At 53.8% G+C, this 25,588-nt stretch overlaps 1 protein-coding gene across 1 annotated transcript in view; it reads right to left on the bottom strand.

The window, feature by feature from the left end:
* LOC104272285 (zinc finger SWIM domain-containing protein 5-like) overlaps window positions 1-25,588 on the bottom strand; it is a gene marked incomplete at its 5' end in the record, with an annotated part of 29,645 nt that overhangs the window by 600 nt on the left and 3,457 nt on the right. Inside the window, 13 exon segments of the mRNA XM_009867234.1 lie at window positions 1-11; window positions 14-637; window positions 903-984; window positions 1,270-1,433; window positions 3,611-3,768; window positions 5,441-5,576; window positions 5,999-6,259; window positions 6,777-6,914; window positions 7,881-8,027; window positions 10,370-10,546; window positions 13,784-13,963; window positions 19,198-19,348; window positions 19,965-20,113. The exon segment at window positions 1-11 is cut by the window's left edge and continues 600 nt beyond it. Coding sequence (XP_009865536.1) covers window positions 1-11; window positions 14-637; window positions 903-984; window positions 1,270-1,433; window positions 3,611-3,768; window positions 5,441-5,576; window positions 5,999-6,259; window positions 6,777-6,914; window positions 7,881-8,027; window positions 10,370-10,546; window positions 13,784-13,963; window positions 19,198-19,348; window positions 19,965-20,113 — 2,378 coding nt within the window.

Raw genomic sequence — 25,588 nt, forward strand, 5'->3', positions numbered from 1 at the left:
GGCGGCCGCGGAGGGGCTTTGTCGGTGGACATCAGCTTCCCGGAGTTCCTGCGGCCGGGGATGCCGGCCAGCCCCGGGGCTGTCATGGTGCAGCGGCGAAGGATGTCCGAGAGCACCGTGGCACAGTGCACGCTCTTCACCACCAACGGGATGATGGCCGCCAGCTCGTTCTTGCCCAGAGAGTGGCTCAGGGCGCAGGCCCAGAGCACGTCGTTGATGGCCGGGTGCGTGTCCTGGTTGTAGGCCAGGTTGAGATGCGTCATGGCCAACGAGGCCAGTTTGAATGCCCGGAGCGGGTAGCCCCGGTGCTCCATGTAGCGGGCTATGGTGAAGAGCTGAGTGTAGGTCATGCCGGTGGAGGCAGCATCGATGACGATCTGGTAGGCGGTCTCGAAGGCGATGTGGTCCTTCTCGCAGAGGGTCAGGGCAGACAAGGCGCAGTTCTGAGGGTCCTTCATGGCGCACTGCAGGGCCAAGGTGCGGGCGCAGCTGGCCAGCTCCTCTCGCTGCGGGTAGTCCAGGCTCAGGCGCAGGATGGTGTTGTGGGACATCACTGTGGCCGCCACAATGCTGGTGGCTTCCGTGGGAGTGAACAGCGAGTACCAGCTCTGCAGGATGCTCACCAGGGCCCTCACCCCTGCAAGAAAACACCAGGGTCACGGCACAGCCCTAGAGCTTGGCTCAGATCACATGGCTCCTCCTGTCTTGGTCCCAAACCTGGCCACTGCTGTGGCCCCAGCCCTGCCAGCCGGCACTCTCAGCTGTATCCAGTGACCCAGAAAGAAATGGTAGACCCAGGAGAGCTCAGGTGCCCAGGGCTATGAATGACCCTTGGATCTCCGTGCCCACCCTGCTACCACCGCATGCGGGCCAGACTCCCCCCAGCGCGGTAAGGCACTCACCCACTTCGGTAGCGCACGTCACCAGCCACCTCACCATCTCACGCCGCCGCCAGTTGAGGGTGGACAGGGTCATGCGCATCACCTGTGAGGCAAACTCAGGGTGACTGGTTGCCCCGCAGGGCTCCAACAAGGCCACCTGACACAGTGGCACTCCCCAAAAATCCCTTTGGCCCAGCTGTCTACCAGCTCCCCCATGCTGCCTCGTCTCCTCACAGAGGGCACAGGGGCCTCCCAAGGCTGAGCTGCCCTGCTCAGGGCCATGAAGGGATGAATTTACTCCTTCCACATGGGACTGACTGTTTGGTGGAAGACAATCACCAGTGCTGCGGCCAGAAGGGCCACCGGTATCCCCAGCACCATCCCCTACCTGGAGCCCCAGCTCCAGTGCCACGTTGAGCAGTGTTGTGTCCGAGTTGCTGTCGGCCGGCGTGGCGATCTTGAACGCGTCCTGGGCCAGCTTGAAGATCAAGGAGGAGGAGTGGATGTTCTTCTGGATGGCCTCCAGCACTGTGCGTAGGCGCAGCATGTCCCCTGGGTGCAGGCAAGAAAGGTCAGAGGGCTCAGCCTCCCCCCACCTTGCCCTCAAGCCCCATCTCCCACCTGCACCAGTGAAGAGCCCCTTCAGCACGGTCAGCCCCTCTGGACACGCACGTGGAGGGACACACTGGGATGCTGGATCAGGCCTTGCAGTCCAACAGCAAAATGCAGCCTCCTCCCCAGGAAGTGACACATCCTACAGCACCCATCCTCACTCAAGATCATCCTCTGACGGAGAGGATAAACAGCCCTGAGTGATCCCAGACACATCCTAAAGTATTAACAGACATCTCCAGGCACACGGATGTTCTACCCTGGCCTCAAGTTTGACAGCTGTAAAGCAGACTCTTCCCAGCAAAGGAGGGGTTTGGGGAGATGCCCAGTGCTAAATGGCTGCAGAAAGGTCAATCTTCATTTAGGAAGATTAAAAAGAAAAGCTGTTTGCTACACATAGTCTTGCCTGGTAAGCCCTTCCCCTTTGCAAGGCCTGCAAAGGTTGGGCCAGAGTCGCCCAGACTCACTGCGACTTGGTACTGGATGTCCCAGGTCAGGCACACAGTTCTCCCAACTGAGATGGCCCAAGATAACCCCCATAGAAGGGGATTCCTGGCACAACATCCAGTGACATCATGGGTCTTCTACCACAGGAGGCCATGGGTGCTAGAAGGATACGTGATGGCATAGGGAGACTGGGCAGGATCTTGGAAGAGGGACCCATCAAGGCATATTAATATTATGATCCTGCGTCTGGCTTGAGAAATCCTCCTGCCAGCCCCTGTGGGACACAGGGTGAAGAGAGGGACCCTCAGCGCGGGTGCAGACCAGAGATGCTGATGTGCCACATCAGGTCCTTCTGCTTTGTTCCAGGTTCATATTTCTACTCCCATAGTCATAAACTGAGCAGATGAACCTCATGCAAAGAAAACCAAATAATGCACAGCAGCGTGAAAAACCTAGTGCTGCACCTGGGCACACAAAGACATCTCGGGTGACTAATAGCTAAAGATATCGCCTGCCACCCACAGCAGCCTCTTGCTGCCACCAAAATCCAAGCCTCCTTAAAATGGCTTGTGGGGGCGCACGCAAGAGAGGCTGCGAGGGCGCAGGATCACATCAGGACATGCTGCGGTGGGGGAACACCCAGGGAAGGGGATGGTGGGGAAAACGTAAATAATCCAGTGGCCCTACACCCAGCATAAAAACCTCATCCCCTTTAAGACCTGGAAGGGAGAAGAAACTAAGGACAAGCCAGGAACCCGTTCTCCATCAGGGCATGCAAGGCAGGGGTAGGACACCCTCAGCCCTGGAAAAGCAGCCAAGAGCAGGAGGGCTGGAAGGAGAGAAGAGGCTGCCAAGGCAGCAAGGCTGGAGATTTCTGATGGCTCATTTACCCTCCACCTCGCCAGGGAAGCAGCACCTTCCCCATCAGGCTGGAAGTACCAGGGGCTACTGCAGAGGCTACTGCGGACTGTGGGGGACAGCAGTGGGCAGAACTAACTGCTCTGGCCCTCTCCGTCCTGGTGGGGCTGGCTTCTGGACAGAGGGACATTTAATGAAAAGCCTGTGCTTGCCTTCTTCATTGTGCCTGGGCTGGAACTGAGGAGGCCCAAGAGACTTTTATGAGCCCCCCATGGCTGGGATCCCAGTGTCCCACTCGGTACAACTGTCCCCATCTCTGGCCGTGCCAAAAGCCACACATGGTTTGGTGCACAGGGAGGTCTTCTCCCTCCTACAGCCTGTGCAAGACCACTACCATGGGGCAGAAAGAGACAACGCAGAGGTGAAAGGAGGAGTAGCTTCACCCTAATCTATGACATGAACCTGTGGCATGTCTGGCAGGGTCCAGCATCACACAAGGGCACTACCCAGGATCTGCAGCACTGTGGTCAGCATTCCTGAAGGGTTGGCCGCACCCGCAAAAAACCTCTCCTGCCCCACCGGGTCACAAGCCTTGAGGCCCTTTGGGAGCTCACGGATGCCAGCGGGCTGCTCTAAGGCCACCTCACCATGCCTTGCCTGCAGCGGACAGCCAGTGGGGCACCCAACTGACCTCTGCCAGCGCTCAAAAGAGCAGAAGCAGGAGCTCCCTCTTTTCTACATGAGAATCCCTTCAGCGCTCTTGTGCAGCATGATCCCATCACCCCCTGCCCCAGAGCTGTCCTCTCACCAACCTTTGGCTGCCGTGAGCATGGTGGAGGCCAGCTCACACTGCTGTGACTCCAGGTGCCCCAGGGTGAACCAGCGCGGGTATCTGCTGGGCACCACCGAGACCAGGTGGTGGGGATGAGTCACGTCGCCAGACGGGGCTGTGGTCTCCAGGACGGGCAACCTGAAGGGCAAGCGGCAACATCAGACCCGAGCCCAGCCTCGGCTTTGCCCCCTTTTCCCCAAGGCGCTGGCAAGGCAAGGAAGGGGCTGCCTGTTGTGCTGCCTTTTAAAGCATCCTGCTGCTGTGCACGTGTGGGGGTTCCCGAGGCTGCGTGCTCAACACATGGGCACAGGGATCAGTCTGATACCAACTTGAAAGGAGGAGAATGATCCGTGAAGTGATTTATAAAGTTGCAAGGCAAAGCACAAGCCTCAGAAAAAAAAAAGGGGAAAAAAAAAAGCGAAATCCCTCCTCCCTCCTCTCTTCTTTCATGTCAGAGCACCCAGCAGAACTCCTGGCTTTATCATCTGGTTCTTCTTAAAATGCCCAGTTATGATCAGAAGCAGCAGCATGTTTCCCCAGGGCCTCCACAGCTGGTTTAGGTTACCTGCTTTTGTGGGATATCTAAAAGCCTGGAAATCCTGGGGGAGAACAAACCTAAGGAAAGGGAGTAGGAGTCTCACATCACCAGCCACGGTGACAAAATCATGTTGCTTCTTAAATTCCCAAGTTCCTGCTGTCCTCACTAACTCCATGGCCAGCTGAAGTGTGCAGGAGGGAAACTGTCCCCCTGGATATGGAGAACATCCAACAGCGTCTGCTCTTCTTGCTCACAGGCTCGGGGTACCCACGGGGCAGGTGAAGCACAACTTTCTCAGCCCACTCAGAGACACCCCAACAGAGTGGGCCCAGCTGGGAGCAGGGGGTGGGCACTAACAGATGGTGAGGGAGCAGCGTGCACCCCCAGGGCACCCAGTGCCACTCCAGCTCAGTGGCTGGGGGGCTCGGGGCTGCTGGGGGGGGGTGTCCTCGCACACTGCAGAGGCCCTCGGCTGCTCTTTTAGGTCTAGCTGTCCTCCTGAGCAGCTCTTCCCAGGACAGGGGGATTTCAAAATGTCCCATTTCACTGAGGAAATGCTGTGAGAAAGACAGGTGTCAGAGGAAGAAGGCACTGGGATGCTCTGGGGTTAACAGTCCTTCAAGCATTGACTCATTTGGGAAATTCCAGCCTTTACAAGACCCATCCAGCCCCTACCAAAAAAAAAATAAAACCAAGCACACAGACTGAAGCGAATCACAGATGGGGCAGCTCATGGCATCAGCCCTATCCCCAGTCCCAGAAATGGAGCTGGGCTTTAATGGAAAATAGAGCGCGACTGTGCTCTCTATCCAGCACTGCAACATTCTGGAGCCCAGGGCAAATCCTGTGCCCATCTGTGCTGGGATAACAGCCCTTCCTGCCTGGTGCCCAAGGGCTGGCAGATGACAGCACCGTGCCTGTCTGGGACCTGCTCTGGCCAAAGATGCATGTCACCAGGACAGGCAGGTGGTGATCCAGCACGGGCGAGTGGCTGGAGGGAGGGCTGGACCAGCAGACATTATCAGACCCGTGCAAATCCCTACAGATGGGGCCTGTAAACCAGGAGTCACCCAAATGGAGAGAGCAGGAGTCTCTTTGCACGGCTGTTGTGCCTGGATGGTCCCACATGCCGCACAAGGTCCCAGGGATGGCACGCTCCAAGCCTGCCTCCACTCCCATCCCTGCTCAAGGGCTGCAAAGCACTCCCACTTTCTAGTGGAACAGAGGAGAGAGGCAAAATGGGAGCAGGAACGGAATAAAACATGCACCAACCTCATGGCCCGCAAAGCCAGCTTGTATGCCAGATCTGCATCGTGGGGCAGCAGGGCGGAGAACAGGTATTTGGCAAAGGTGTGCATGGGGACGCTCTCACGGTGGATGACTTCTCCCAAGCCGCTAAAGGGACCACCTAGGTGGAAGCAGAGCCTGTCAACCATAATTAGCACAGCCTGATCTGCAGCTGGGGTTTGCACCACCCCAAAGCTTTGAGGATTTGCTCAGCAGCATCCTGGTGTATCACTCAGAGTGGATCCAGGGCAAAGGGCTGCTCCTTCCTACTCTCAAAACCCTTTCAGGTCAAAATCCCTCAGAAATTGAGGTCATGTGCTTAGCACCCTTCTCCATAGCACCTTTGAGGCAGTCTCGCTCCGGGAAGTGCCTGCTTTGCCAGATGACCGGACAGAGCAGCCATCCTACAGACTACTCACCACACCCACCGAGGAAGAAGCCAGGATGGGAGTCACTCAGGTGTAAACTTGGAAAGGACACCCTGGAGATGTTACCAACAGTCAGCTGAGACACAGAAGCCAGCTAGGCACACCAAGCCCCCACCTTCTAGCAGCAAGATGCACTGCTTCCGGAGGGTCTGCACCAGCACCGCGTCCAGCTCCAGGTCCTGCAGCCGGGCGATGATCTGCTCCTCGTTGCGGCACACCTTGTCCTGGGCATAGAGACCTTCAGGCATCACTCTCTGCTGACCCATCCCCATCAGGGCCACCTCTAAGGCCAGGGACAGGTAGGACTCGCCACTGTCTTGGCTGCCGGTCATGACGGGCACATGTTGATACACCGGGGGTTTGGAGTCCCCTGCATCTGGAAGAAGGAGGGAAGAGATGCAGCAGGGTTGAGTCTTTCTAAGTAGCAGAACGACAGCAGAGAGAAAAACCTTGCAACTTGAGAAGCAAGACCCCCATTTCCCTTGCTGCCTGACTTTGGTCACTCAGAGATGATGGATAAAAGCTCCCGGCGAGAGATGTGGGCTTCACCCTCCTTGCTTCTCTCACTAGGAGACGCAGGAGACTCGGAACATGTGCAACAGGGTGCACAGCTCACACCAGAGCCTTCCCATGGGTCAGCACACCTCGGACCAGCTCTGCTAAGCCACTCTTCTGCTCTACCCTGGCTGCAAACCCTGGGGCTGGGAAAACTCAGGGCCACTAACTCCCCATTCTCTGCACTGCAGCCCTGCCCTGGCTGATCCTGCAAAGGCAGAGAGAGGACACATTCAGAGCCCAGGAGTCCCAAGCCCCAGATCTGCACCCAGGATCTGCCCGTCAGGTTTGGTACAGCCACAGCCACAGGTAAGAGAGCCATGAGGAGCACTCGGTACCTGAAATTTCAAGGCAATTTTCCTCTTCTAATCTACAAGCTTCGGTCAGGGTGAGAAAGAGGCAGCCAATGGGGTTCAGAGGGTGGCCTACCCAGCCCTCCAAGTTGGTGATGGTTGTTGCTCCTCGCTGCAGCAGCTCTGCAAAAAATGGATCAGAAAGACAGTAAAAGTGAGGAATTTAAAGACAGGTTCTGTACCCAGAAGGATCTGCAAGACTAGAGGCCTCTTCTTACTCCATGGCCTGGGACATGGGTGCCTCCAGGGCCAGCTCTGGCATGGTAGCTCACAGTGGCACGAAGCAGCTCAGAGCAGTCACCATGTATGCTGCCACAGACATTAGAGGGAGCAGACACCCAACAAAAAAAGGTGCCCTTAGGGCCATGTAAGATGCAGCAGCTCATTTGCTGCTCCAGGAGGACAGGAGGGACTGCAGAGACCCAAGAAGGGGTCTATAAAATCAGACTCGCAGCTTATGGACTCACTTGCAGTGGTAGCCTGAACGTTTTGCTATCACGAGCAGAAATCTCTCTGGAGATGACAAAGATTCCTAGTGAGTCTTAAAAGCTCCACATTTTTATGATCTCAAGCTGGTTAAGCCAGCAAGGTCCAGGAGTCACTGACCACCAGCAGAACTACAGTAACTGACCCCGACTCTGCAATTGCAAAAGCAGAAGCACTGGGCTTGCCTCCTAGTACAATTTACTTGGCAAATGCAAGGTGGAGGCAGCACACGCAGCCAGTTACTGCGGCTCTGCAGACAAGCAGCTCCTCTTTAATGCAGGTATCACTGGCCTGTGCAATCCTTACAGGCAACCAGACACAGCCACAGTGGGAACAAGAACATCCCTACTCCAGCAGCCCGAAGAAGGCACGTGGGCACCTCTGTCCTGAGCAAGTGGGTACCGAGGCAGTTTGGTTCAAGCAATCAGATACATCAGTTTGTCTTTGTGAGGTGTGCGTAATCCCCTAAAGCACTGCCCACTGCCAGCCTCTGCTGCTCTGGATGGGGCAGCACTACTCTCTGACGTGGAGAAGAGTTGCTCAACCAGCTGGGAGTCCCCAGTCAGACCTCGCGAGACGTTCCTCCCACAGCTCTACTCATACCTTTCTTCTGATGCTTATATATTTCCAGCTGCCTTTGCTGCTGCAGTCGCAGGGTGTTGATTATGGCAACAGTTAATCGGAGAGCTTCTCTGGGGTAGCCGTGGGAGCGCAGAGCATCCACCCGAGCACAAGCTGTCGGGACGTGTTCTGCAAGGCAAGGACAAACGTGGCTGAGCCAGAAGAGCACAGAAATTCACAAGATGGTACTGATGGGGAGAGAGAACCTGACAGCATCAGGCTTCAGGGCATTTTCTTCCACTGATCTTCCCCACACCGCAGCTAAACCCCTGCTCCCTGTCTTGAATTCATCCCTTTCTCCCTGCAGGGATGCCTACCAGGAATACTAACAGGACTCCTACCACGTTCAACCCACAGCAGCCACGTCAGTACCTCAATCCCCACCTCCGCAAACCTTATCTAGTGGAAGCATTTCCAATACGCCATTGCTGCAATACGGCGGGTCCAAACACAGGCTGTTACAACCCTGCCGCTCATTCCCCCTAAAATCTGCACGGCTTATGGTGATTTCTCTCATTGCTGTGCACTCAAATGCTTCTGGGTGTCTCGTCCAACATCTCTCGCTGCTCTCGTGGCACAGATGACGACACACGGCTTGAGGCTCTGCATCCAGCACTGTGCTGGAGGCAGTGGCAGATTTGGGGCAATATTTTGAACCGCTTCCTTCACGCCTCTACGGAGAGAGCTCTGCAGACACCTATCTCTTATATAGCTCTCCTACCTGGTGTCTTATTACTAGAAACAGTTGTATCGAACCCCACCACCACCCCAAGATTCACAGTTGCTTAGGAATTCATCTGCTCCTGCTGCTCGTTGCTCACCTGAAATCACAAGCAACTGTGGAGAGGATTATGACTGAGTGAGAAATTAGCAGGAGCAGATGACACGACATGCCGCATAACAAGCAGCAAAAATCTCATTTTCTTGCAAAATGTCCTACCAAGTAGGGGGAAAAAAAAAAGAAAAAAAAAAAAGGCAAACACAGAAGATCTAAAATTAGGGTAAGGAGATAATTTCTATTCTTGGAAGAGCTCAGAAAGCTTTGGGAACACAGACAACCACCTCCACAAATGGGGTTTTCCATGCCGCAATGGTCACCCACAAGGAATACACAAGGAAGAGGTTTCAGAACAAACACATCTGTAGAAGAGCTTCTTGCTGCTCCCTCTATTCATCTGCTAAATGGATGAAATATTCAGCTTCTCGCTGAATTCATCACTAGAAGTTGCTGACAAATCACACTCCTCTCCCAGCACTGAGTCCCTGAAGGGATGCCAAGAAAACAAACCACAAAATCGCGGCAAGTACATCAGAAAAATAACATGCACCAACCAGCTGGGCCAAAGGGCTCACCAGAACCTGGTTCTACTGACAGGGGAACTGTGGCCACCACGTCCCTGCTACATGGAGTCTATGGAGGCACTAACTCACCGCTGCTGCCTAGAGCTGCGTGGGGAGGAGAATCTGTTGCCTGCAGCTACACAAAACTCTTCCCAGAGTAGAAATGTCCTCTCCTGCTCCAGCTAAGCTAAGGCTGTACCAGCAGCCTTCATAAGGGCCCTTTCTAACTTATCGGCTGGCCTTAATATTAGCTTAGTGCCTGCTGCTCCAGAAACTTTTATTTTTTTGCCATTTGGCTGGGTGATGGCAGACTCCAGCTCCCGGAGTAGATAGTGCAGTGGTGCGTTTTGACCTGTTTTGTGTCCATGTGTTCACCTACTGGGCTTTAGGGATGAGGAATCCAACCTCCTGGAGGCCTGGGGAGGGCTTGCATCTCCCAGTCTGGGATCAAACTGAGGGCTGACAGACACATCAGGCACCCCCCAAGCCCCTCGCCTCACTTGTTCTCATCTCAGAAGTGTAGTTGTCGAGGGTCTGCAGATCTACCCAGGGTCATCACTTGGCAGTAGAGAAGCTGTGTGGGAGCTACACTGACTAGAAGTCTACAGCACAGGAGGGTACCGGGCTCAGCTGGTCCAATATGCGTGAAGCTCATACAGGATTTAATTGTACTGTCTGCTAATTGCCTTTTAGAAAAGACTAAAGAGAGGGTGAGAGCAGGGAAGAAAAACTCGAGAAGATACGGCTGTGCTCTTCAGCCAACTTTCAAAGGACTTTAAGTGTCCAGTCCCCCGGTGCTGGGAACAGGGAGAGCTTGCACTGGGGACAGCCAAACACTGGCAGAATGTCAGAAGACATGACAAGTCTGGTCCAAGCTGTCCCTGGGGAATCCTGACTGTAAAGATGTGGGGCTTCCTAGAAGGACTGTGGCTGGGGTGTGGAAGGGGCATCAAGTTCTTCTGCTCACCCCACTCCTCAGGGAGTGGCCAAGGAGGCACTTTGAATCTAGGATGCGTAAGCTTGCAAGGACCCAGGGTAGCAAAGCTGCTTTTGATGCCTTGAGTGGCTCTTCTCCACTAGCAACCCGACCCACCCAAGCCATGGAAGGGGCTGCAGGTCTGGAAGCTCACCGAGCCACAGCGGCTGCCCCTGGGAGTTGAAGAGAAGGCTCTCGCCCTCCCGCTGATAGGAGGGAGACATGTAGAAGTCACTGCTAATGATGCGCTGCAAGTGGCTGTCTTGCCAGTGGAGGTCACAGCCCTCGATCGCCCGGGTGAACACGGTTCGTCTGGGCCTGGCCAATGAGTCTGCAAAGAGAAAAAAACCATCAGTGCCTTGGTGGAGCAGAGGCAGCCTCCTCCTGCCCCCAGATGCGACCTTCCTGGGCAGAGCAATGCCTTTACAGCGAGAGGAAAGCCCCACTTGGTCCCACCCCATCTGTTTCTGAGCTGAGGACAGGGGCTCTGGCTCCTGTGCTGCAGCAGATATTGCCTTTCAGATACCTCTGCTGCCCATCCTGCCTCTGATGGACAGCACCATCTCCTTGGGCAGCATTGCTAAGTAACTTGCTAGAACAGCTGCCTTGACCAGAGAGGTGAGGAAAGAGGCAGGGACTGCCCTGCCAGTAGCTCTCTTGTCGATAACCCACCGTGAATAAGAGGCTGACACCTTGAAATGCGGCAGGGCTTTCTCACCGCTGTGCCACCGAGCGTGCGGGCAGTGCCAGGCATCAGGACTGGCTTCCTCACCCCTGCAAGCACCATGAGCTCTCCTCTTCTGCTCCAACGCAAAGCCCAAGCTTCACTGAACCACAGCGGCACCTGAAGCCACAGAGCGAACTGAGTGTGCCTCACCTGCCTCCAGGCAATGGGGGGGAACCATTACCTTCCAGCAACCTTCTTGAGCTGTGTGAGAGGGCTGGAAGGGAGGAGACAGCATTGCTCAAAACCCCACTGCTGCTCTGCAACAGATACCTGTGCTCCTCTTCAGAGCCGCTCTGTAAGTTGAAGCTATCAAATGCTGGATGAGCATTTCACTCCATTCAGACAGATCAGGCAAGTGGTTTGTGGGGAGGAAAAGGCCTATTCGAAACAATTCTGCTATCGCTCCAGCCACGCCAGATCTTGAGGGCCAAACACAGCCAGCAGGCTGCAAAACAGGAAGCCCCAAAGGGGACGCAATGCTGAACTTTAGGTCCCGCAACCTGCAAGAATGGGCTGAGTTAAATGCCTTCAAGGGGGGAAAACAAAAGGCACTGCTCAAAGCTGATCCAGGCAGGCTGGGTAAACACGCTCCGGAAATGATGGTAACAAGCAATTAGCCTGAATACTGCAGGCACCCTGAGGTGGAGAGAAATTAAACAGGTGTTCCTACATACAGAACCAAGCCTGCTCACTTTACCAGGAAGGATTTCAGGAATCAGCTGTTCTCCTTTCAGTAATAAAAGAGGCTGGCAACAATCTACAGCACTATTTACATATGCACAAACATTAACCTTGGGACACCTCCAGGATCTGTGCAGCTTTCAGTCCCCTGCTTGGAGAGGCAGAAGCACAGCGACAAGGGGACATCCCTGGCACGCCTTCTGAAAACTCCCCACCTGTCTAAAAAAAAAAAAAAAGTGACCTGCTCAGCCCCAGCAGCCTGTCCTGAACGCTTGAGTGAATCCTCAGCAGAGCTGGGAACACCGAGGGAGGGAGTCCCAAGGCTGGCGCAGGACACGGAGCAAGGCCAGGTTTAAATTCAATCACTCCCTGAGGATGTGCAACTGGAGGTGACTGGGACTCAGGGTCCTAGCCGTGTCTGGGGTGAGCTGGCAGCATCGCTGCGTTCCCAGACTGCTGCTGGGGGACTGTCATGGGTTTGAGCCTGATGGGTTTTTTTGTAAAAAATGTCTAGACTCGTGCAAAACTTTGAGAGCCTACCCCACCCCCAGGTAGCAGTTGGACCTGTCTCTGGCCAGGGCCAGGCCAGTCAGTGCCTCTGCCATCGAGGCATTTAAGAGACAACCCCATTGTTCTTGTTCTCGTCTCCTGGTTTCACCTTGTTTTGAGCTGTCCTGTCTTTAATGTTGGGGTGTTTTTCTGTTGGAAGAGGAGGAAGTGAGAGGAGAACCAAGGAAGAAAGAGGGGGAGACGAGTCCCAGAGGAGAAGCAGAGGGAGAAGGCTGCCGGAGCAGGACCTTTCCCTGGAGCCCGTGGTGGCTGCGATGGCAGGAAGGTGACTGCCTGCCCGCTGAGGGACTGACAGCGGTGAGAACATCCAGGATGCGTTGGTACATGCAGAGTCCCGTGAGAAGAGACCGAGCATGAGTGGGGGACTTGCCCGAAGCAATCCGTGGCCCTGAGGCACTCAAGAGGAGGAAGAGGATTGCCTCCTGTGAGGTGGACACTGTGCAGCAGGAAGGAGAAACTGCGAGGAGCCCTCTTGCTCAAGGAGGAGCTGCCATGGACGATGAGTAATGGCCAGATGGGCCAAACACCCCATCCCCTGCCTCTCCTTGCAGTGATGGGGGAAGGAGGTAGCCAGGACGATGGGAGTGGGTGGAAGGTGAAGTGTATTTAAGATTGATACATTCCTCCTACTGTGCTACTTCATAATTGGTGGTGGTGAATTAAATCTATGTTTTTCTTGCCAAGTCGCTCTGATTCTTTACCCATCATCTTAATGGTAGATTATTACACCCCATATCCTTAATCTCAAACCCTTGAGCCTATTTTAGGTGAAACTGCCTCCCTCCACATCACTGTGGCAATGGGGGTGGGGGGCACGAGCGAGCTGGAGACCACGTAGTTCTTTGTCCCAGTCAGCTTGAACCACAACAGGGACTAATTGAACCCAGAAGAGGGAAGTTTCCTCAGCTGCTGTCCCCTCTCTTCCCACTTTGGCCACATGTAATACACCGAAGAGCAATTCTAGTGCAGCAGATGGAGCAGTAACTTTCCATTAATGTCTACTTCAGGCGAAGTGCTTAAATTTAAAGGGATCAAATGTTTTGTCAGGGGTTGAGAAAATATCTCAGCACAAAGGAGCAACCCCATAGCTACACTGCTCTATTGCTGCTCTGCACTTGAACTTCATTTAACATTCCTGGCTAAAAACTTATCTACCACCTGAATCAAAGCCCAAAAGCAAGGCCCAAGTACCGGGAAAGGGGCTCTACATCATCTCCAACTCCTCACTCTCACATTACAGCCAAGGCTTCTGAGCTCAGCTCCACTCCAATTCAAGTAGTTTTCTGTAAAATTCCATATCCAAACCTGCACAGTCTAGGAGGTTTAAATTCCCCCAGGGTCAAAATGCTTTAAAATGGCCTCTTAATTTGATGGTCAGAATACAGGTGACTTCACCCAAGACGTAGCAAAAAGCCAAACATTTCCAAGCATATCTAAAACTGGAGGCTTTAGAGAAATGTCTTGTATTCCCATTACTCCCCGAGACATCACCAGCAGGTGAACTGAGGTCTCTCAGCTTTGGGGAGAGTTCTGACCTGGACCCAACCCCTATAGTCACTGGCTGGATTTCCACTCCCTGCCCAGACTCACCTTGGCTGTGACCGGAGCTCTGCGTAAGCGCGTTGGTGATGTTGGGAAGCTCGTTGCCGTAATTGCCATCTTCCAAGGGACAGACGTCCATCTCGCCCCACTTGCGCAGCTGCCGGAGCCAGGAGGATTTCTCCTCCAGCTTGCAGTGTGGGTTTAACACCACACACACCCACAGCGCCCCTAAACAAAGTGAAAAAATCAAGGAGGTGCCACCACCATACCCACAGGACAAAGGTCTTCTGCTGCCGGGCTCATCGCGAGAGCCTGCAAGGTTTCGTCAGCGCTTCCTAAACTCATTCCAGCATAATGCGCGGACCCAGGAGGGGGATTTAGACAGCTTTTAAATAAAAGTAAAACTCCTCTGTAATGAAGCTAAATTATAATCTCATGAGATGGGGGACAGTGGGGAGGGGGGAAGGAGAGAGCGGCTGTGTATGAATTTGTGAGTGCTTCTGTCTGCCAGGACAAATCTAGTGTTTGAACTACACATCAAAAGCATGCTTAAAAACACCCTGGCAAGCTGCAGAGTCTGTATCTCCAAAGACTAACCTGATTTTGATCCTACCCACGTTCCAAGCGCTTTAAAGCCCGCTCCAAATGCTATTTCATCTGCCATTGTTCTTCAGGCCATTTGCATTCAACTATTTAAAAAGGAGATTTGGTGTGTTTTCTTCTCCCCCTCCTTCTTTTTTTCCCCCTTTCCTTTTTCTTTTTTAATCCCCAATAGCCCCCAGCCTGCAGAGGAACCAGCAAAGGAACCTGAAGCTTGGCTCGATGTCTCGCAGGCAAGAGCCCTCCAGATCTCGCAAGCAGAGGTGCCCATCAGCAGGACACCCATGCTGACACTGCCCGGGTCAACCACGGGCCCTCACAGGCCTGAGGATGCTGTCTGCTGTGCGAGAGGCAAAACCAGGCCCAAGGACATTTATCGTCATTAAGATCCAACTAATTTTTTCATCAGACAGGGCTGACACTCGTGCTGCTCACCAAGCCTTGTCGACTCTCCTGGGTCACCCACTGCTCTGAAACGGGCTGCTCCGACTCAAGCAAGTGCAAAACTGTAAATTCTCCTTTAGCTGATTGCACTTCTGCCCAAACTTCCCTGTAAGGGTGCCAGGATATGCGTGTCCCTTTGCTTGTGCCTGTTCTGGGGTGGGATGGCTGCACAGTGGCAGAGCTCCGCTGTCCCCAGGGATCCCCGGGGGCTGAGCAGCCCACGTTGCTCCTCTCTCTGCCCCGTGGGATCCTGCCAGGCACACAGGACAGCTCAGCATCCCGCAGGAACACTCTCCCCTGACTTGGAGCACTTTCTCCCTGCCCAGCCAGCTGCTCTACCCCACCTCTCCATCACTCCCAGACACAAACTTCCAATCCTCAAGCAACAGGCAGTGGCAGGACATCACCTGACGTGGCTCCACTACGTAGCGAGGGGATTCCTCCACATGCCCAAACCACCTCCCTCGCTCGCTGCGTTTTGCACAGCAGCTGCACAGCCACGCCAGCGAGCCAAACAGCCCCGAGCGATGCTGCGACTCCGACACAGGCAGCCGGAGCATCTGATCCCTTTTCCAGGCAGCGGGAGGAGTAATGTCCTGGCTCTGGCTGCATTCTTGGGTCTCCCCGCTCCTCTGGGTTATAGCTGAGCCTTGGCGGTGCTTTTGGGGTGCATCTCTCATGCCCCGTTCTCTGCCAGCTGGGACTTGTGAACATGTTTGGTTCAGATCATTAATAAGGCGCAGAGGCTGTGCACGTCTGCCTCCTTGGAGCAGCTTGGCTTGGCAGGAGAGACGTCACGGCGTCACGACACAGATGGTGGCACCAGTATCGCAACCATGAACGGGCATGGGAAAAGCAACGGAAGGCACTGAAGATCAGCAAATATTCTAAGCAGTCCTTGCCCAGCACAGTTCCATCTGTATCTCAGCTCCATTGCTCCCAGGAAGTCCCACCAAATCCCAACTCCTTTCTGGGGGAATAAGACTGTTGAGCTGCAACATCAGCAAACAAAGCATATGCAGAAGAAGAAATATCTCCTATGGGGCTTTCTGGGCCCATCTCTCCCGGAGCAGGTCTATGTTGCTTACTCGCAGGCTCCTGCAGGCACCAGGGGGCTGCATGGACATGGTGCCTTTGGAAAAATCAGGTCTCAGCTCCAGAAAATGGAGACTTCCTTAAGGCTGTGGTTATTGTCCCTCAGTGGAGCAGCGGGTGCCTGCCTGCTACCACCCCGAAGGCATAAAACTCCCCACGTCCTCGGGCAGCCGTGAGCTAAATCTTGTGCTCGGCTCCTCATGCTGGGCATCCCAGGGCTCTTACTGGATTCAGGCACCTCCTTCCCACCAGTGCTCCTGCCTGTTGTCACCGTCCCTCTTTGTGCAAAAAGCAACCTCCAGCAATTTTGGCTGACACCTCCGATGGTGCAGAGAGTGGCTGGGCTGACAGGTGGTAACGAGGCTTGGTCCTCCCCCTCTGCCACCCCCGGGAATGGGATGTGCCTGCTAGATTTTTGGCTCCCCAGCTCAGATGCGATCCTGGAAAGCCTCATGACTTTGCAGCCTACTTTTGGGAGTCCTCCCAGGCATCCTTTGCCTGCCAAAACTCTCTGTGCCCCTGGCCTCTCCTGCAGAAGGGAAGATGTGGCAAGGAGGTGGGGACACAGAGAGAAAAGGGATTCCCATCTGTCTCAGTTATCTGGGAGATGGAAGAGAGGGTTTTTCTGAGCCCTATGGTCAAGTGACATCAGCTGACAGCACAAGTGACTCCTGTCCTGAGCTGAAATGCCACGTCGGGTCAGACTCTGTGTCTGTTCACATGCTGCAGAAACCTTCATCTGAACTTTCCGATAGCAGGAGGTTAAGCGGGGAACAAAGCGGCAGATCACGATTAAGCTAAGCCTCTAAACAAAAATGCTTTTTGATGACGGGGCTGGGTGCAGGGATGGGGGGGTGGGTCGGAGCCTTCCCAGCCCAGCGGTCCCGGCTGCTGGCCCCGGAGAGGACAGGCGCTTCGATCCCGCGCCCAAGTTTCCAAACCATCAAAGAAATTCTCCCGTTTCCCACAGGGTCACTCCCCAGCTTAATCTGCTGAAATTCCCCACTGTAAACAAGTGGCTGAGATAAATAAACCCGTCTCCAGGCAGATTAAGGTCAGGCTGCACTTCAGCTGGTTTTTCATCTATTTTTTGTAATTAGGCTTTAATCGTAAGTACTAATGCGCCAGGGCAAATACTCCCACGCCGCAGAGCTCTCCATCCAGCAGGTCTTTCCTTTGGCTTCCCAGCAGACGGGGCAATAGATGTTCAGATGGCAGCACATGCGCAAGCCAACGATGCCCTTTTTATTTTAATTTTTTTTTTTTTCAACTCTGAAATCCTGCAAAATCCTTTACATTTTCCCCAGCATAAATCCACAATCTTCTTTAAGGCTGATCTTCTTCCAATCCCACGCAAGTCTGTGATGCAGTCTTTGCTCAAATCGATGATTAATTATTAAACATGCACCCAAAATAATTTCCACAAGGCCCATTTTTCTCTTCCACGTGGCAGGGGAATGTGGCCTGTGCTGGGGCTTCCCGTGGCACCTGGCAACAGGCCCTCCCATCCCTTTGGGATCCACATCCCATAGGTGGTCGGACAACATGCCTTCGCTGCCCCACGTTCCAGCTACTGTTACCCACCCAGCGATGGTTTGGGACATCTCTCTGGGTTGCTGATGTTTGTAACTGGTGATCAGCCCCAAGTCACTGCAGCTCTAGCCCCTCTGTGCATCCTCCCTTCCTTTAGAGTGATGCTCTGCTCCTACAGCAAATGCCGCCTGAGGCCAAATCCAAAAGGCTTCTCTGAGATGTGGGGAATAACCCCTGCTTTGAGTATAGTCCATGCCCATCCTGCCCTGAAGCTGCTTCTTGGACCATCGCTGTATCCTCTGCAGGGGCTTCTCTTCATCATGGAGATGCCCAAATCCCTCCCGCGTGACGTGCCTGTGCTGGGCGAGCTGCTTGCTCTGACGTGCGTTGGCTGGCACCACGCTTCACCTGCTGTCTCGTTGATCCAGCCTTGGTAGGGTCCTGACGTTACCTTGTCACCTTGCCATCTGCTGATGGGGACATGCTGCTGCCTCCTCCCACACTGCCAACCAAAACTAAATGCACCAACTCGCTCCTTGCATGGTTAAGTCGGGACTGAAACCCAACCACTCCCTCTCCGGGTGTGCAAGAAGGGAGAAAGGGAGGGAGGGCTTTTGGCTTGGATAGCAGGTTTGAAATCTGGCCAAATAATCTGTAATTCTGGGCAAATTGCTTCTTGCATCCAGGGTTGCCCAGACATCCATCCATCCACATTTCACTGATGTGTTTGCTTTCTTCCATGTGGAAATTCTGGCTTGGTGGCTTTGGCCAGCCCTCCAGGATCCTTGCATATCCAGCAGCAGCATCCTGGAAATATCTTCCTGGCAAGCAAGCATAGATGAGCTATCCAGAGTCGGCATGGTTATTTCCATCCAGGGAACTTCAAGACATCCCACTCCTGCCCAACCCGGGTCTGCACAGTTTGGCCAGGCTCTCCACTCTCTGGTCTCACACATTGTTTGCACGTGTTGAGCACTTGGTAGGAGGGTCTGTGATCCCAGTGGCAGTTTCAGGTACTCCACACCCTGCTCCACCCTTATCCTTCCTTCTAGCTGTACGACATCCCTTTGGTCCCAGCCTATGAGCCCTTGCCCTTAGGCAGCATCTCCTACCAGTGGGCTACAGAGAAGCTCAAACTCACTCATAAAACTACAGCACAAGTCAAACTATTCACCAAAGATCCCAGATGTCCAGGAGAGCTGGGTTAAGTCCACCACAAAATCAACCTCCCCAGGCCCACGTCATCTAATGTTTTATTCTAATGATATTACAGTGTCAGCCAGCTGAGCCGTTGTCTAAGGTGCCTAGCTAGAATTACCCAGAACTGCATTTCTCTTAAAGCCAGGCTCTGCACTGGCCATCCTGCCTGCTTCACCCTGGAAACACAAACCAGAGCAGGCAGAAGGTTGTTAGATGGGTGACACCTGAAAATCTGCCTTTCATCACGGGAACAGCACTTCCATCTCCAGGCTACACCCAGCCCCTGGGGCTCATTGGCCCCTGCGTCCTCCCTTGCAAACACTTCAGGACAGCCCACCAAACACCAGGCTGCTGCAAGTATAGGTCCAGCTACGCTCTGCACACTCAACATCCTTCACCCCTTCGCAGAAGAGGGGTGGCTTTAAGGTGTTGAACTGTGTAGTTTGGACCTCATTCAGCTGCCCCACCGGGGGACAAATTAAGCCGGTGTCTCTCAAGGTCTCTGTCCCAAAAGCCCTCTGGGACGATGTCTGATGGCCTGGCAGCCCAGGCAACCCTGCTGCTACTCTCTGCAAGGTGGTCACCCTTACCCAGCTCATCCCAGAGCTGCCGGCACTTCTCCGTTATGCCCGTCCCCTGTTGCCTCCAGAGGGAGAGCCGAGGATCAGCCATGAACTGCTCCGTTATCAACGTCAGCATCCTGGCCCCGTTGGAGTCCCTCATGCGCAGCATCTCCCGGACCTGGAAAGGACAGAGAGAAGGTCTTTGGTGAGACAAACCATGGTCCCTCAGAGGTGTTTAAAGGCATGGTCACCTGGCTGGCAACTCACAGCTCCCTCGGTCTAGGGGTCCAGACTGTAAATATATACATATATGTATGTGTATAATGTATAGTCAAACATTACAATACTCCGGGAATGGCTGTGATGTGGCTGGGAAGGTTTATGTGAGTGGCAGCCATAACCTAGGCTCTGAAGAGGACCAAGTGATCAAGAATGTAAAAATAAGGCCCTTCTGCAAAGAAACAGAAGAGTCCATAGGCTGGTGCCACCTCCCCATGGTCTCAGTGGGCTCTGCAGGTTCGAGTTTCTCCACATAGTGCTAATGGGGAGGATTGGGGAAAGTCCTCCCTCACGGCGAACCCATTGCGTGGGAGGAAGGGACCTGCCAGCAGAGCGGGTGAGACAACCCAGGCCTGACCCAGAGCCTGGATTACAACCGCCTGCTGCACGACCGGGCGAGAAGGCACTGGAGCAGAGATTCCCAGCTGTGACGGGCACCCTGCCAGGGCAGCCGGCGAGCTGCCGGCTACGTGACGCCGAGCAGAGAGGGGAGAGAGCAGCCGGCTCCTCCTCACCTTGGCAAACATGGAGTTGAGCTGCTTCCCCGAGCCGTAGTACCCTCCCTGAGATAGGAACAGCTTCACCTGCTCTCGGACCTGTTCCTCGTCCAAGTGCCAGCAGTTCTCATCATCAATGCTGGCCCCAGCAGTGGGGTCAGGAGCACCTGGGGGGAGAGGGAGCAAAGAGAAAAGAGACAACTGTGTTTATAGCAGCAGAGTCAGCAGTCTCCCAGCAAAAAGCAGACCTACCTCTATTTTATATGGATCTACCTCAATTTTATCAGCTCAGGTGAGGGAAAAACAATGAAGTTCCCAGGCAGTGAGCCTCAGTTGGCAGCATCGTGCTCTCCTTCCACAGCAGTGGTAGCTGCCATCAGGAGGGATCCCTAGCACCTCTCCCTTTGCACCCACCTTGAAGAAAGCCTGAGGAAGAGCTGGGACCTGCCTTCCTTCAAAGCCCCAGGGCTGCAGGCAGTGCAGCTGCAGAGCCCGGAGCACTCCTGGCTCCAGGGATCGCCTGGGGTGCTCCTCCTTCTCCTGCTCCACATCTCCGGTTTGTTTAAGCATCAGTAAAGCTCCAGTTCCTGCAAGCCCTTCCTCATGTTAGGAACAGACTAACTAAGGTACCACTGCACTGGGGCTCCAGAGCCCTCGGTTAAACACCTGGTCCTGCCTCTCATTAGCTTTAGGACAAGGGACAAGCCGCAGTGCATCAGCATACCTGCCTGGGAGAGACCTTCTACTGGAAAGACCAAAGGATCAATAATCCTTCAAAGAGTAAATTGCGACCAGAATAGGGCCTTTGGCAGGCATACGCGTGTTCATAGGCTGTGTTTCACCTTCCAGAGAACAAAAAAAGAGAAAAAAACCCAAACAAAACGAACCCATAATTGCTTTAAACAACAGCTTGGATTCATATCCCCTTGCCTTGACCCTTTCAATTCCCATTTTTCCACCCTGAATGCTCCTCTACCTCCCGGCAATGTCCCAGGAGCTGGAGCAGCAGGGCTCCAGCGAGCAGCCATGAGTGCAAAAGGGAACCAAAACTCAGCTTTTCAGCTCCCTGCTTTTGAGTCCTGCTCTGAGGAAACTCCTCAGGGAAAACCAGTGGCAAGGAGGGACCAGCATGGCTGGAGGATGCTCTGCTCCACTTCAGTCTGCTTCTCCCATCTTGTCTCCCTCTTGAGGAAGAGGGTCAGCATGGAAAGAATGAGATGCTGCATCAACAGCCAAGGGATGCCGTAGCTGACATGTTCACAATTAAAACTGATGCCTTGCCCACTCAGCTGGGATCTGGTTGGGAAGCAGACACCGTTTTCATGCAGAGACAGCTCTGGATGCTATGCACATCCCAGCCCTGCGTGTGGCTGAACGAGCAGCTTGTATGCAATTCATGAAAATCGAGCTTCAGGATGCCTGCTCAGCAGAGAGACTGTCTCTTCTTGGCTGGTAAGTGAGAGGACATCAACCCGAGGGGTTCTGCTCCTCCACAAAGACTGACCCAGTAAGATACAGCTATTTGTAATTAATGTCCTTTACAAAATTCCTCTAATTTCTGCTAAGAGTTGCTGCCCAAGAGCGGTTCCAGCAAGCTCTAGGCACAGCCCGCACTGTGCTGAAGGGACAGGATGCTGCTGCTCCTTATGCAGAATAATTTATAGTTGACACAACCAGGTAATTGGGACGGAAGCTGAAGCAGCAGAAAGGAAATCACTGGATGAGCACGAGAGCTTTCGCCTACAGCCCCGCGCGTGCCCTGATCTGCTCCCCTGCCGCAAGCCACGAGGGACCACCACGCCAGGGACAGTCCATCCCGGCTGTCTCCGTGCCTTTTCCTTCCCTCCCCCAAGCTTATCTCGCAGATAAAGAGCAGACAAGCCAGTGATTATCCCCTATCAGGAACCGATGACTAATCTGTCTACCAGGAGCGCTTATCCGGCCCCATCGCTGAGGTACCCCAGACGTTCATACTCTTAACATCCTCCTCCCCACCATTCTGCCTGATGCTCCCAGGTGCCGTCATCCAGTCTGGTCAGGTCATCTCTGCTGCTTCTATAGGGTCACCTGGACGCATCTATAGGGACCAGGAGAGCATGGATGCCTGGGGTGACCCATCCAACCCAAGCTCAGCTCATTCTGGGTCCCTCACCGAGGCCGCTATGACAGGTAAAGGCGGAGGACTTTGCAAGATGCAAAAAGCGGCTGCGTTTCCCTGGGGTTCCCAGGGCTACCCTCAACGCTTGCTGCTCACACATAACGTTGGCAACGGAGCGCCCAAGCAGCAAGGAAAAAAGCGCACAGCTAAATAAAACCTCCACCTCCCACGCAACACATTGAGCACTTCGCACGTTGGGGTTCGGGCCGCAGCCAAATTAGCAACGTGCCTCCCGCGCCTCCAAATAAAACCCAAATTTGCTTGTAAATGTATTTTTCCCTCCTATAAAAGATTCAGAGAGAGGGTTGTAATAGCACATTCCCACACGTGCGATGCAACCCGGCAGATAACGGGCTGCCCAATTACGCCGAGGAGCTGGATAAACATTTAAGAGCAAACAAGGGGATTTGTGCTGGGTTTAAATATTAATGGCAGGATTTGTCCACCTCCCCTTGCCAACGTTCACACTGTGGGGGCTTCGGCAGCGGCATGCCGTGACGCAACTGATGAGTGATTCCATGTCTCGGCTCCAAAGGAGCAGGGAACGGCATGTTAAACAGCTCAGCTCGGCGCCTGCGTAACACATTTCTCATATAGCAGAAAACTCCAAAGAGCCCTGTTTCAGATGTGCTGGATCTTGGTCCTGCCGGATTCAGATTTAAGGAAACACCACTGCACATCTTGAGTGGCAAGAGTGTTTCACCAGCCTCATTTACGCTGGCTGTAGAAACAGAGATAAAAATGCAATCCATCATACTCCAAGCAGGACCTCCCCTTGCTGTGGGCTCAGGGTTTAACTGTTTGACAGCCAAGCGTGACTTCTCCAGGCAGATACAAAGACTGAGAACTGGAAAAATCTACGAATTAGAAAACAGAGCAAAGCCAGGCATGGAAAACTCAATGCCTCGCTCAGAAAATCAGCTGCCCAACACAAAGAAAATGAAAGGTGCTCATGGACTGAAAAGCAGAAGGTTTCCAGGGCTGAGAAGGTGGCGGAACCCCGTGGGTCACGCCAAGCACATCCCTGAACCCTAAATGTGGAAGACACATCTGCCAGGCAGCGTGGGAAGCACTCCCAGAGCATCTCACCTGGAGAGCAGGAGCGGCAACACAAAGAAAAAGGTATTATTATTTTCAACCAGTGTCTGGAGCTGATAAACTGATGGTAAAAGCAACCCAGGGATGCAGGTGGCTGCCCCAGCATCTCCCCTTCAGTTGTCTCAGCTGGTGGCCTGGGGTCTGACCATCCTGGGTAGCCGGGGGAGGGTTCTGCGGGCCGGCCAAGCTGCAGTCACCCACAGCAGGGCTGGCCATCATGGCGACAGTTCACAAGGGCCATCTCATGACTGCACGCGGCGGCGTTGCCGAATGCCTCCAGGCTGCCGAATGCCTCAGGCATCCAGAGAGAAAACAGACGTGAAGGAACAGCTCGGGGCAGGGGGTGGGGAGGACATGGACAAATAAACAAACAGCAGAAAACCTCAGAAAATAACCAGGCACCAGAAAGGAAATGAGCTCTAACTAGGGATTAAAAATAGCAGCAAAGCAAGGACTCAAGCCTTGCCAAGGCTCCCGGTTCATTTTCAAGGCGAGGCAGATTGGATGGAGCCTCCAGGGCGGCCTGAAGCTTCACACTCATCTGACAGCGACGGGGCAAGTGAAGCTGGATCGGCTCCTAGCATGGTGGCCAGGAGCTCTCTGGTCCAGCCAGTAGTGACACTGGGTCCAGACATCTTTGGAAGCCACTTGTCAAGCATCACACGTGTGCTCTGGGGTCATCTGGCAGTCCCAGAGGCTCTGCAAGACAAGGTGGAAGACCTGCCAGCAAAGACTTTCTTGAGCACTCAGGTGTGCTATTTTCCCTTAAATTCACATCAGCTCAACAAACAGGAACACAAATTCCCCACAGACCTGACCTTCTCCTCCTCCCCAAAGGGCAGGCAGAATTTCAAATAGACTTATTGGTGCTGCCCTCCAGATGCTGTCATGGGATGACCTCAAAGTTAAAGATCACCTGAGGACTTCTCAAACATTAGCTGTGTCTCAGTGCGACAGGACAAGCAGGCAGGGACTTCCCAAACAGCCGACCTGACAGTCGACTTGCTAGGCACAAGGAGCAAGGTGGGCCAACGGGCGAAGGACAGTATTATCCCAGGAGCTGAAGGAAGGGTTCGAGATGGTCAAGAACACATCTAGGATAAAAGTGAAGAAATGAGGAGGAGGGCTCCTTATGGCTTCTGCATAAGCACGTGTGGTGTTGCCATGCCAAAGCCTGAGGGATCACTCCCACTAAGAGTTTTCTGAAGGTCCTCTCCTCCACAGAAGCTCCTGAGCCCCTGCAGGACAACAGAGGCCCCTTGATGATTCACATGGACTTTCCGCTAGCCTGTCCTCAAAGGGAGCTGCCCCTGCACCGAGAGACAGCGAGAGGTTTTGTGGCTATTCCCACTTTTGGCCAAGGAGAGCATCCCAAGCCTTGAGATGGCATCAGCTGAGTGCCACAGACACTGTGTCACCCACTGGCATTTCCATGGGGCGGACAGACTGCCCTGACCACGTTTCCCAGACTGAAGGCAGCAGGCCTCCCTGCCATGCCCGAGCACTGCTCAAATAGGGTAAGTTACTGAGCTGCAAACACCAAAACCTCCTGCTCCTTATCTAAGGAGGCAGAAGCCTTCACTGATGATGCACAAAGGATATCTCTTAAGTCCCAAATCTTCTGGGCCAAGAGGCACTGTCAGTCCTCCAAACTGCCCCTCCTGTCCTCAGGCTTCTAACTAAAGATTTTAATGACCAGTGTCTCTGCCGTGGTTTCCATCAGCCTCCTCTCCTTCCTTGGCCACAGACTGCTTTTGTCCTCAGGAAGAATCCAATGTTTGCCTCCAAAGCCCAGACATCCCAATCAGGCTCAAAGGATGCATCTGAGACAGCAGCTTTCCTTATATACACCTCACACGCATGCTGTCTCCATCTTAAAATAAATTCAAATAATTCCTTAAAGCATGAACCAAAACACTGTGATACCACCTCCTAAGCCTGCTGCATGGCTTGGACCCTGTGCTACGGCTGCGTGTCGGACCCACACTGTAAGAGGAGGAAACCCAGCACTGTTGTCAGGACTCACTGGTGCTTCTGAGTTCCTCCTCCTCCACATTGCTCATCCTTGCTTCCAAAATCCCCCTCTCTCTGCCTACTATTCCCATTTCAGCTCTTTTTCACAGCCTTGCCATCTCCAGTATGTCCTAGCCCTTTCTGCAACCCTTTACTCTACCAAAGCAATTTCTCTTATTTTACAGTGGCTGAGCATGGATTCCATCTTCAACGGCAAAGCTGTGCCTGTCCCCAACACATCCCACGGTAGCTAGGGGTCCTGAGCCACCTTTTCAGCTTGCATTTTCCCCGAGCCAGGCTGGCCCCACAGCAAAGCAACGCAAGCCCTGGGCTGATGCTCTCAGAAGAGCAAAGAGAGCAGGGTGCCAGGGTG

The sequence above is a fragment of the Apaloderma vittatum genome, unplaced genomic scaffold (assembly GCF_000703405.1).
Source record: "Apaloderma vittatum isolate BGI_N311 unplaced genomic scaffold, ASM70340v1 scaffold21583, whole genome shotgun sequence".
NCBI lineage: Eukaryota > Metazoa > Chordata > Aves > Trogoniformes > Trogonidae > Apaloderma > Apaloderma vittatum.